Source organism: Amphibalanus amphitrite, unplaced genomic scaffold, assembly GCF_019059575.1.
Source record: "Amphibalanus amphitrite isolate SeventyFive unplaced genomic scaffold, NRLGWU_Aamphi_draft 001180F_arrow, whole genome shotgun sequence".
Lineage (NCBI taxonomy): Eukaryota > Metazoa > Arthropoda > Thecostraca > Balanomorpha > Balanidae > Amphibalanus > Amphibalanus amphitrite.
Genome location: NW_024882674.1, coordinates 49,579 through 62,977, shown reverse-complemented (window position 1 = coordinate 62,977; position 13,399 = coordinate 49,579). Strand labels below are relative to the sequence as shown.

Genomic DNA, 13,399 nt, shown 5'->3' with positions numbered 1-13,399 from the left:
TACATATGTCACCGGTCACGGCTCTCGTTAAAAAGAGCCTACCACTGGGTCTGAACCAAGGCCTTTTCTAAGACGACCATCATTGAATCGTATGATTTTACCACAGGACACCAATCAGCATTTCTTTACGTTTTTATTTCGATTTCTCGATTTATTGCCGTATGTGTAGAAGCTGTGCGTTATTGAGAGTAGGAAGTGATTTTCTGATTGTCATTGTTCGCTTTGTTTGCCTTACAAAAACGGCATTTCTAAAAAAAACACACATGTTGTATTATTGCAGTGCTTGTTACGTAACCATGTGTTTGCACTCCAAGTCCAACGTAATATTAAGTACAAAGGAATGGTTCAAATTGTTGGGGTAAATACTGTAAGGAAGTAGTTTAGGTAGAAGGCTGGGTATTAACATCACACGTCACCACGATGAACCCCGAGCTTCGTACGTCGAGAACAGTTGAACGAGCAAAAGCGTGTAAGTGTAGCTGAAATAAGTGCAAGGAAGAAAATGTCATTTACTTCATGTCAGATAAAAACATTTCATGGTATTGTGCGTTTTTACCTTACTTTATTTATAATTCATGTATGAAGCTTTACCAATGTCTGTGGACTGATAATAAGATCTCACGAATTACATCCAACAAAACTCCGGATGGAATTTAATTTAGTGGTAACACGAGGCGTAGAAGGTCGCAAGATCAATGCGGACAGATTATTTGGCAATACCTTTTGCAGCACGCTTTCTCTCTGAATATTTGTTTGTGCCATATCCTCATTTCAGATATAAATCCCTTGCTTTTCTATGCGTCGCGTTATGTTTCTCTAAGGAAACGCCGCGGAATCCAGTAGAGCAAGCAAACATCTACTTGGCAAAGATTATGTAAATCCAAGCTCATAGGATGAATGCACAAATCGGAAGCACATGCCATTCGGCACTGAAAAAAAAACAATAACAAAGGAACACACAGATGCAGGTGTTAGCTTTCGCAATGAAGGTATAGTGTCTTTAATTTGGACCCACCTCGGTGGTACTGCAGTTGCACTGATCCTTCAGAGGCTCTCACGGTGTTGGTTTCGGGGCGCGGCGGGGTCGGCGCAGTCGCGCCATGATTGTCTGCAATCGAGCCGGCTCATCGCATTGATTGGATGGCGTCGTCGCACTGTGGCAGGGATGCCCCGGTGTCCGAACTGAGCCCGGCACCGCTGCCACCGCGCGACACTGCGCGCCCAGCGCCCGGTCCCTCCCGACGGTGACCCGATCCTTTGGACTGAGTGGAGTACCCCTCCACAGCGGGTCCCGCTTCCGCACACCGGCAGAAGCGGGACCCTTCTCCAGGCCGCTCTCCCGTGGGTCCCTGACACGCAGCCCAGCCGCTGTAAATAGGACACCACAGCCAATCTGGAAAACAGTGCCATATAGAGCGGATTAAAGTGTTATGCTGTGCCGACTCTCATTAGAGGCGCGTCAATGCCGCCTCAGTAGTTGGTAGCGTGCCGTGTCTTAGTTAAGGCACTCGTTTAGAACGATGTAAACAAGGGCGTTATTATATGCCGGGATGACTGGGGCTGAGGTCTATACAGAATTAACTGCGCCTCTTTCCCTGAAGCGGTATGAATAATTTCAAACCTTTGCCTTGGTGTTCACACTATCTGCTTCCCTTGTCAAAACATACCAGCATCCCAGATGATTTGTAGTAGTTATTAATATGCACTGTAGCTGAGGCACGGAGTTATTTCGTCAAGGCATTGACCCGGAGCTAAATTAAAATTTGATAGGTACACAAAATAACCACGACATCTACATTCCACAGTATTCAGCAATTTAGAGGCAAATGGGATTGCGGAATGCGTGCCAACGTGGTTATTTAATCTGCTTGATTAGGGGAGCAAAGTGAAGAGCCAGGTAAGTTTTTGTTTCAAAAGCAATTTATTGCTTTATGATTATGCATCCTAAGTTGATAGACATAGCAGTTAATAAGTGCTTCTAAAACACTGGGCTATGCCCCCTTCTTTAAGTTCACATTTTCAGACTATTTGTGGTTACTACGCCAGTTTTCCATCAAGATGATGTGCCCCGCGATACTAAAATGTTTATGTGGTGGGTCGTAAATGGATGGCCCATTCGTGATCGACTTAATTAGCCGATAGCTGACAGTAAATATGTAAACAACTGCTCTCAAAGTGGAATGCTTCATTCAAGTCAGCAATGGTAAATTGCGCCGCCTTCTGCGCCATGCTGAGGCGTCCGCCGCCACCCTGAGCAATTTGGAAATCGATTAGTTAGTTCTAAGGGAGTACTACATAGCCGTCGACAAGCAATACAGTGCATGAAACTACACGGAACTGCTATTAGCGTGCATGTATTAAACTGATATACATACTAGAGATGAGAAAAGAGAGAATGAAGCTCAGCATATTTTCATTATGTAATTTATTTGGACGGTGGCTTTGTATGCACGAAATGAAGGGTGCGCGCCGCAGGATATGTTTGCCTTACATATTATCATCGTGGTACCGTGGCACCTTGTCATATGTTATACCATATGTAATATCTGCATTACTGTATCTGTAATATCATATGTAATACCTATTAGGCGGATAATGAGTCATTGTTTTTACGAGCCTAATATTCGCACCAAACAACTTCAATATTCATCTATGATTTTGACAGGCGAGCACGCAGACCCGTGTCTTGATTCGCCTACGTATCTGCGTCATCTCAATGGTGAGAGTGGGTGTGCTGGCCGCTCGACCGATTCCAAAAGTTAGAGTCCAGATGAATTGTGAAGTGCCCCCAACTACACACCACCGAACTTGATACAGCAGCTCTTCGCCAAACTTAGCCGTGCAGACGAAGACAAATTAATTGCTGGAATCCGGGGTAGGACGAATACCCAGCCTCCTAGCGGAGATGGCGTAAATTTTTACCAGCACCTTCTTTTTGACCTTGTAAACGATAATTGGACAAGGGACACCCAGGAGGTCCATACCGCTAAGTACCATTAAATCATTTCATTTTAGAAACATTTTACAAGTTCCAAACTGTGTAACATCCACAACACTTAACCCGCGCCGGGCCGGGTGGGTGTTTGAACACCCCCTCCCCCCCCCCCCCTGCGGTTTTTCGCAGATATTTCAAAAACGACGGCGCGGAGCGCCGCCGTTTTTGGCACACTTGTCTATACATCTTTTCCGCACATGTAAAAATTTCAGATCCAGGGCTTTCAAGGTCAGGTCACCAGGTCAGGTCAAGTGACCTCACCTCAGAAAAAGTTTCAACCCTCGTCATAGCTACACCGACTGAACGATCGCCTTGAAACTTTCAGCGATTGATAAAAGTTACAGTATGTACAAAATGTATCTCTCGGAATTTTGATATCTGTGAAATAAGGTCAGGTCAATTGTGCGACCTCTCCATTATAAGTCAATTGGAGAAAATTGAAATGCGCTTCTTTTGGACGAATGATGTTCAAAACTCTCTCAAACATCGGTTCATAGGTAACCATGACACATTGAATCGGAAAAATGCACCTGTGAACTCTTTGTGTGCCCCTGAGGTCATCTTAGATCATGAACGGTCACCAGCAGTTTTTTTGCTATAACTTTTGATAAAGACGTGCTAGAGATATGAAAACACGTCAGATGTATTCAGATCGACGATACGGATCGACTGATATGCAACATGACCCTTTCCAGTCAGGTCATGACCTTGACCTGAGGTCAATTTTTTTTTTCAAATGACGTTTCAAGGTCAACAAATAGTTCATTCGACGCGTCTCGACGAGAGGAACACGATGCTGCCAACAGTAATGTCGTGGCTCTCTTGAGTCATAAGTTATTGACGAAAAACCATTTTCCTGAAAACTGCTATTTTTACAGTTTTTGCCCTCTGGAGGCTAAACCGTTGACCTGAGGTCAAATCTGAGAACAATATTAGGAAAGGCCCGTAAAAGGGCTATCGAATGCGCTTTTCCGTGACGCTGTAGCTCTATTGGTTCCCGAGTTAGCCGTTGGCAGTTTCCAAAATTGTTGAAATGGACTACATGACTACCTTTGATGACCTCTGGCGACCTGACCTTTGACCTGACCCAAAAAAATGACTGATGTATTTCCGTCATTATTTTTAACGCTCTTTCGAATGCCGCTTACCGCGTGTTGCTACGTGGCCCAGGAGCCGAGTTAGACGGGGGGGGGGGGGGTGTTCAGACACCCCCCGGCCCGGCGCGGAAGTCGCGGAGCATCGGCCCGGCGCGGAAGTCGCGGAGCACCGGCCCGGCGCGGGTTAATTCAAGTCCCTGACACACTCATAATAGGTCACTGAATGACGATAAGGAGTAGCGTTGCAATAATTAAAACAGTTTAACCCTCGCCCATGTAGGGGGGGGGGTTGGTGCAACCCCCCCCCCCCTGAGGTTTTTCGGAAATAGTGCAAAAACGGCGGCGCGCAGCGCCGCCAAATTTTGGGTACCTTATGGGGCAAGCCTTGCGCATCTTTTGATAAAAAAAAAATTTGACCGGGTCATATCAGGTCACGGAGTTATGACGTCACAAAGGGAACAGCCTCCGGCCGGATTTTCACAAACTGAGTGCCAACGCCCGAGGTTTCCTGCCGGTGGTACGGACATCGGTTGATGGATCGTGATGAAACTTCCCATGCATGTTGGGGCAAGTATTGGCTATCATATGGTATAAGAAACTTGACCGGGTCAGGTCAGGTCACGGAGCTATGACGTCACAAGAGGAACAGCGTCCGGTACTATTTTTGAAAAGCGCCCGAACCACTATTTTGCTAATTCTTGTCACCTCAATGGGAATATGCAGCAATATTAGCTTCTATAGGGAGCAAATGGACCTTCCAAATCCAAAAATACAACCAGATTTCAAAAATTTAAATTTTCATTTTTCGAATTTCTGCCGCCGACTGTGACCTTGCCGACTTCCGGCGCTCCCAACGCGGCATTTTTAGAGCTAGGGAAACGAAATACATACCAAACGATAGAGAATTGATCAAGGAACACGATAGTGAAGGTTTCAAGTCGATATCTTCCACCATTTTGCCGCAATCGCCGCGGAAAGTTGAAAAAAGTCTATTTTTCCGAAAATTTGACCTTTGACCGGTCAAAAGTAGGTCAAATGTTGACCTAGGACCAAAAAATATACCACCAATCGCGAGATCTCGGCGAGAGCAATCCGTTGGTCTTTTCCGCTAAGCTCTACGACGCTCCGTTTTCAAACGCCAAGGGGGGGTCGCACCAACCCCCCCCCCCCCCTGCATGGGCGAAGGTGGCAGATCGCCGTTTACGGGCGAGGGTTAAAACTATTAACCCGCGCCCCGTTGGGCTCTGCCGAGCAACGCGCCCGGTTGGGGGGGGGGGGCCATTTTGCCCCCCCTAAGATCTCGAGAACCACGCAACATAGCGACAAGCGGTAAACGGCGTTGGATAGCCCCAACGGGGAACTACCTTGTGACCCAATTTTATTGACCTAGGTCAAACCGATGACGTCACAGGTCAGGTCAAAGGTCCAATTTTCACCGTTTACAGGCATTTCAAGAAATGCGTTGTAAAATCGAGTAAAATGCATTTCATTGAAAATCATCGATGGGGAAATGTTCTTCAAACACATATTTTGCTATTTGAGGTCACTGATACCAGGTCAGGTCACAGAGGTCAGGTCACGGGGGGTCACAATATGAAAGTGTCGTGTGATACATGTTTTATGGTCCATTTTACATGACAAATGCGATTATGTGGGTCAGGCAGCCTTTGGGGCCAGCTTAGGTCACGTTTTGGTCAAGGTCAGGTCAAGGTCAGGTCAAGGTCAGGTCAAATTAGGTCAAATTTCAAAGTTAATATTTTTGCATAAAATGGGCATCGAATCGATGCAGCTCGTCACGGGGAGTTCATTGGTGGTCTTTGTTTTGTCGTACGTGGTCTAGAATCGCTAAAAATTGAGTTCAAAAATTTGACGTCATCATTTTTGAACAGTGTTTTCGCTATAACTTGGCCAAAAAACGAGATATCGATCTGAAATTTGGTATGTATATAGAAGAGCGCTGGGACTATCACATTTATTCCGGTTTTTTCGAAATTCGGAACAATTTTGGATTTTTCAAAAGTTTTTCTAAAAAAAATCAATTTTTTGATTTTTTTTTTGGTCAAAAACCAACAATTTTGAAAATCCGAGATAGCAGTTTTGTAGCGCCGCTTTTTGTCTACTAGACCATATAAAGAACTTTGAAATTGCTTGATAACTGTAGATTTGGTGAGCGTTTCAAGATTGCATGTTTTTTGCTCATTTTTGCTCGAACATGACCTCAGTTTGACCTCAATAACTCCTGACCTAAGTTGACCTAAGACTTGAAATTTGGTGTGAAGGTGTCAAATTGATGGCCGGGAAGGTACTGAAAATTTGACGGCGCTGCGCGCCGCCGTTTTCTTGCTATTCAGGAAAAACCACAGGGGGGGCCAAAATGGCCCCCCCAACGGGGCGAACCGCGCCCTGATGGGGGGGCATTTTGGCCCCCCCCTGTGGTTTTTCTTAAATAGCGAGAAAACGGCGGCGCGCAGCGCCGCCAAATTTTGGGTACCTTATCGGGCATCAATTTGACACCTTCACACAAAATTGCAAGTCGCAGGTCACCTCAGGTCAGGAGTTATTGAGGTCAAACTGAGGTCATGTTCGAGCAAAAATGAGCAAAAAACATGACATCTTGAAACGCTCACCAATTCCACAGTTAACAAGCAATTTTAAAGTTCTTTATGTGGTTGTGTAGAGAAAACACAGCGCTACAAAACTGCAATCTCGAAATTTCGAAATTTTGAGATTTTGACCCTCAAAAAAAAATTGTTTTTTTTAGAAAAACTCAAAAAATTTCCATTTTTTCGAATTTCGAAAAAACCGGAATATATGTGATAGTCCCTGCACTCTTCGATATACATACAAAATTTTAGACCGATACCTCTTTTTTTTGGCCAAGTTATAGCGAAAAAACTGTTAAAAATTGATGACGTCAAATTTTTGAACTCAATTTTTAGCAATTGTATACCTTGTAGCGCAAAACGGAGACCACCATTGAACTCCCCGTGACGAGCTGCATCGAATCGATACCCATTTTATGCAAAAATATCAACTTTGAAATTTGACCTAATTTGACCTGACCTTGACCTGACCTTGACCTGACCTTGACCAAAACGTGACCTAAGCTGGCCCTAAAGTCTGTCTGACCCACATAATCGCATTTGTCATGTAAAATGGACCATAAAACATGTATCACACGACACTTTCATATTGTGACCCCCCAGTGACCTGACCTCTGTGACCTGACCTGGTATCAGTGACCTCAAATGACAAAATATGTGTTTGAAGAACATTTCTCCATCGATTATTTTGAATGAAATGCATTTTACTCGATTTTACAACGCATTTCTTGAAATGCCTGGAAACGGTGAAAATTCGACCTTTGACCTGACCTGTGACGTCATCGGTTTGACCGAGGTCAATGAAATTGGGTCACAAGGTAGTTCCCCGTTGGGGCTATCCAACACCGTTTACCGCTTGTCGCTATGTTGCGTGGTTCTCGAGATCTGAGGGGGGGGCCAAAATGCCCCCCCCCCCATCAGACCGCGTTGCTCGGCAGACCCCATCTGGGAGCGGGTTAAGAACAATCAGAACAATGAGAAACACGTCATTTTCCTTTACAACGAAATAAAATTCGTTGCCATTAGAAAACATATCTGATGATACAGTGATTATTGATTTTAATAATCAGGGCAAGCTCATTGTTCATGGCGACACAGATAACAGGAACATAACATATTAATCCGCGCATTTTACGCAGCTGACTATATCAGCAATCCTGAAACATTTTCCCGGCGGGATGTCACTGCAAAATCGACAGAACTGTTGGATCGGCCACATAATCCCGGGGATGACACCGAAGGCAAATTGAATGTCATAGTGATCCCCGAAGGTATTCGTCCATAATCCAAGCAATTAAAACGATGCAGTCGTAGAGTGACTGGTCAATGGTCATCTATATGAATTGTATGAAGAGGAAAACGAACAACCACGCACTTCACAGTATCATTGATGGGAGTAGCATAGCATAGTAGGTATTAGGAGAGAATGTCAACTTACTGACATCACTTGACATTAAAAGACACTTAGTCAATATTTTCCTTTTTCAAAAGATAAATAGATGATAGAAGATAAAATTTCAAAAGATGAAAATATGTAATAATATCCGCTAAATATCCGCTTCCTGATGTTAGTGATTTTATACTTGTGCATCAAATTAGTAGGTATGTTGTTTAGAACATACACAGAATGTGCAAGATTTGCTATTAGCCATGCGTGGATGTGTGGGCTGAATCGACCCCATGGATTGATTGCACATCGACCGGGTATTGACATAAGCCCCGCAGAAGCAACAAGAAAGCAACAAGCCATGGCACTCTGTTTTCTGTCCCCAGTTGCAGCCTGGACCATATCATTATTCTGTGCAGACCACTGTCTGCAATGCAATAGGCGTTCCCAAACTAACCAGTCTGCTACCAATTAGTTTGATGAAAGAAATTTGGAAGGAAAATCACTCTTTATAAGCAAGCAGAAATAAAAAGAATTACGAAAAAATAACGGAACTGAATAATAGTGTGGAATTAAAAAAATAACTTAACACTAAATTCCTACCATTAACAATAATAAATTACAAATGCATATAAACGTTAAGATGAGCTCCAACATAAACTTTTTTTTGGTGCTGATGAAATATTTCTATTACATACCTACCACATGAACAAAAATTCGAATGAACAAATACCTAAGAGTTGATATTCTAAACGCATCGCAATTGGAATAATTTGCCTGCTAAATGTCTTCCTTCCAGAAGTTCGGCAATATGTAGAAACTTAAAGGGACTATCCCACCTTCTAAAATGTTGTTAAAACCAGTTAAATTGTGCCCGACTTTATAGATTGGATGACCAGGAACACGGTTCTGGCATTTATTTTTCATTAAACATCTTAGGCTTCCCATATTCCAAACACAAACTTTCAAATATGTGACGTCACAGCCCAAAATTACCTCCTTCCCCAGGCCACATTACTGTCATAAAGCTGATTCTTTTTACTCTGTAGGCACCACAACAAAGTTCAGACCAAGTTTTAAGCGATTTTTCAGCAAACAAACACATTTAAATCAGAATGACTAAACGAGGTGACGTCACACTAACGGTCGCTCCATGTTGAAGATAGGGCCTTGTACAAGGCCCATTTTCAAGAGAAGGGAACGAATTTTTTCAACACCAAGAGGCCGCGGGGGTTGCAACCTAGATAGATAGTGGTTTCTGAACCTCGCCGCAAACTTGGCTATCTCAACTCAAACCCCATGTTAAAGGTGGGATAGTCCCTTTAAGTCTAAAAAACTGAAAACTAAAGAAATGTAAGCCTAATGTAATGTAAGTTATATATCGCAAAGCGCGCTTGGCGATATATCGACTTTTCCATTCGAGTGGAGTTGCTTGCAGTGTAGTGGCTGGAGGCATGAAAAATAGCGACGAATCTCACGCTAGTCCTGCAGTGTCACAAGGCACCTTGCCGCCGATCGCTCCGCACCATACCCAGACCTCCTTCCGATCCGACTGTGAGGGACTGATGCAGCCGGCGCAGCCCACCGGTTTTACACCACTACACACGAGAGTCCTCAGCAGTGGGCGGCCCCAGTCACTCGGCGCCGGCACAAAGGTTTAGCAGCGCAGGTCAACAAAAAGACACGGCGTTTTTCGTTCGGTGCGCGGCTGCCGTTTCATCTCGGCAGCTCGGCGGTGGAGTCTCGACGCGCTGAGCTCTGAATCAGCTGCTGTCTCCGGCGTTTGGAGCGGGCCGCCGCGGCTCCGTCAGCTCCCGCTGCCGGAGGGCTGCAGAGTTGACGAGATGCCCGATCACATCCCGGGGTCAGATGCAGACTAGGCACACCGCCGCCCAATGCTCGAGGATCGCGTGCTCAGAAGACTGCGGACGGACGGGCGAGGTCGATAGGAGACGAAATTCAGCTGCCGAAACTCAGAAGTAATAAAACGAGGAGATTTTCAGAAATGTCAATAGTCAAACGCTGCTCTTGGTAAAAAGTAAAGTGTAATCCGTTGAAAAGGAATCGTCAAGAAGTTGCTTAGCCATTAACAAATGCATATGCTAGATTGATAACACCCTACCAATCAGAAATAAAGAGGGTACCACTTAAACATTTCTCAGGTTGATCGCTAAGTTCCTTACACTTGATACATCCGTGAACGATCGAATATTCAGACAAATAACCGCCGCCGACCCCTCGCCGTTTCGTGCCGCACCCCTGACGATGATTTCCCTGTTCTTCAGACGGAAACCGGCTGCGCCACTGGGCTCACGGCGGCTCCCTGTTCGACGGCCCGTCCGAGCACGCGCACTCGCACACTCAGCGGAGCACCTCAGCGAACGGTACAGAGACGAACACGACTGCGCAGCTGGGCACGCCAGCGTTCCTGCACTGCCGCCAGCCGGCGTCAGCACAGACCGCCGACGGCAGACCCACAGAGGTGAGAGAGGGGTGGAGGGACAGGTGGGAGGTCACAACCGGCACAGACCGCCGACGGAAGGCCCACAGAGGTGAGAGAGGGGTGGAGGGACAGGAAGGAGGTCACGAACAACACACAATGCCGACAGCAGGTGCAGGCCCACAGAGGTGAGAAGCACGGCACATCGAGAAGAACTGTGAGGGCACAACGGTAGACGTGAAATTTACAGAGGTTTAGGTGATAAGAAACATCAAAAGGCCCAGTGTAAACATAAATTTACGTTATATCTACAGCGGAAAGTGTGAAGAGCGTATTGGATATGAAGACAAAAGTAAGGATGGCATTACCAGCAGTGCGTAAGTGCATGGTCAATAAGTCATATTTCCATCCGTGTGCTTCATCGGCACATAAATCCCAACACTTCTTCTCCAGAGCCGGCGCGTGGGCGTGTGACTGGTGCCCCGCAGCCTCCCCCGGGGTCCTATTGTCCCAGCTCAGAAATATGGCCACGACTCCCCTGGCAACCGCCTCTAAATATCAGCACTGTCTCTGAAACCGGCCGCTGAAAGGAGGCGGCGCTGCGGCTGTGTTCCCATATCGGCCCCATCCCGCTGACACTGTGGGACGTGACGTCAGGAGGGGGCCGGGGGCGGGCGGGCCCCGCCGACCCATACGGCCCACATATCACTCAGTCACCACCATGAGCCGGGCCGTAGCACCCATCCAGCGCCCGGCACGACACTGCCGAGAGCACACATCAACTCGGCAGTCGGACTTCGGAGCGTCGTGGCGATACCAAGCAGCAGCAGATAGTTTTATGAGCGAAGCCAGAGATTCCTCACTGCGTTATTGTTTTTATTTGCAAGGTTTTATACGGCTTCCCCTCGCATTTGTCTATTGTGTCAGTCCTGCTCTCTCTCCCTCCCTCCCTCCCTCCCTCTCTCTCTCTCTCTCTCTCTCTCTCTCTCTCTCTCACACACTCACTCACTCACTCACTCACTCACTCACTCTCTCTCTCTCTCCCTCCCTCCCTCTCTCTCTCTCTCTCTCTCTCTCTCTCTCTCTCTCTCTCTCTCTCTCTCCCCTTCTCTCGCCGTCTCTTTCTTCCCAGCCCCCGACGCTCTGCTTTGTTTTGAATATCCTTTCATTCCGAACTCTTCCCTGACCCGCTCTCCATACCTCCGTATCGCTCCCTTCCAACCGCGCTGCTATAAATGACGGTGAGCTGCCGTGCTGCCACGATCTCCGACAGAATCTCCGGTGAATTGGATGCCTTGTGGGGCCTGTCCCGGTAACCGGTGGTTTGCTGGGGTGTATTTGTTAGCGCCACCATCCATCAGCGCCGGCCGGCTGCGGCGGCTATTTTCGGCGGTGCTGGCCGGCCGGGTGGCCGGTGACATATCGCTCCAATAGCCGGCTAGTCACAGCCGGTTATATTAGAGGACCGGTGACGGACCGTCCCGGGCCCGAGCCCGACCCCGTCCCCGTCCCTCCCGAGCCCGACCGCCTGTCCCCGCTCCTCCGAGTCAGAGTACCTCCCTCCGTCCCCCCGACTCTCCCCGTCCCGCAGCTCCATCAGCTTCACCATCAGAGCCCCCCTAATTCCGATACACCTCCCTCCGTCCCCCCGACTCTCTCCCGTCCCGTAGCTCCACCAGCTCCACCACCGAATCTCCTCTAACTCCAATGGCCCTTACCCACTTCTTCCCGTGCTGTCCAATCTTCCGTGCTGTCCAGTGCTCCCTCCATACTTCCCCTCACATACAGGGTGTCCCAAAAGTAAGGTCATGATTTAAAACTTAAATATCTCGAGAAGTAAGAGTCCGAATCACTTCCAATTTTAACACGTGCAAGGTACATCCATAAAATTATTTTCTTGCATGCTTAAACCATTTTTGATCATAACTACACCGAGCAGTAGGCATAAAACTGAGAAGGTCGAAATTCAACTCTTAGAGAGGGTCCGTCATTAAAACAAAGGGTAAATACCGCCCAGTTTTCGGCCCTAAGCAGACCCTATCAGCTCGCCCTATCTCTGAACTCATGCATAGTTTCGCCTCAACCGGTGAAACGTCAGAAAAAAGGTATAATGTACGCACAGGGCATGTATACTTAGCCACCTGTGCTTCGAGGTCCTGAGGACGACAGCGGGAATCGGGTGAAAATAAATCAAGAGAGGTGGCCGAGAGTCCTCCCAGTGGTTCTTCCGCTCGTCGCAACGCAGCTGTGCCGACACCATCAACCAGCAGTGGTTTCAGCAGGATGGAGACTATGCTTGCACCGTCCTGAAGATCATGCATTGTCTCCGAAAGTGGATGTGAGATCGCGTAATTTTCAGTCAGGGCAACGCCATTGAATGGCCTCCGCGGTCACCTGACGTTACACCTTCATATTTTTATTCTCTGGGTACACAACGGAAAAGTTGTCTTTTAGGACAACCCAACGAGCCGGGAAGAACTAAAGGATGATCCCTCCGAGCAAACATAAGCGGCATCTCACCAGAGAATAGCTCCAGAATAGTGGAGGAAGTAAAACGCAGTCTATTCGTGCACGCGGCCCGAAATGGTAGCCATGTAGCAAAGTAGCAAATGTGGGGCTACGAGCCAATGTATTGACTCATATGTATATCAGAATATAATTTTATAAAATGCTCTTTCATATGATGTCCTATTTATTTCTATCCATCGCGTATTTTTGGCGGTGTGGCCAAAACAAATGATGACCTTACTTTTGGGACACCCGGTACAGTGTCCGTCCAGTGTCCAAAGTCCCTTCCTCCATCCCTCCCCTCGTTGTCAAGGCCTCTGCCGGCCCCAGAAATCGAAACTAACATAATCCGAGGTCGGAGTCATGTCA

General features: G+C 46.9%; 1 protein-coding gene across 1 annotated transcript in view; it reads left to right on the top strand.

Moving 5' to 3' along the window:
• The window catches only part of LOC122370885 (zwei Ig domain protein zig-8-like), an 88,876-nt gene that overhangs the window by 49,480 nt on the left and 25,997 nt on the right, over positions 1 to 13,399 (top strand). Inside the window, exon 5 of the mRNA XM_043346832.1 lies at positions 10,368 to 10,564. Within this exon, the coding sequence (XP_043202767.1) occupies positions 10,368 to 10,564 (197 nt within the window). The remainder of the gene's footprint in view (positions 1 to 10,367; positions 10,565 to 13,399) is intronic.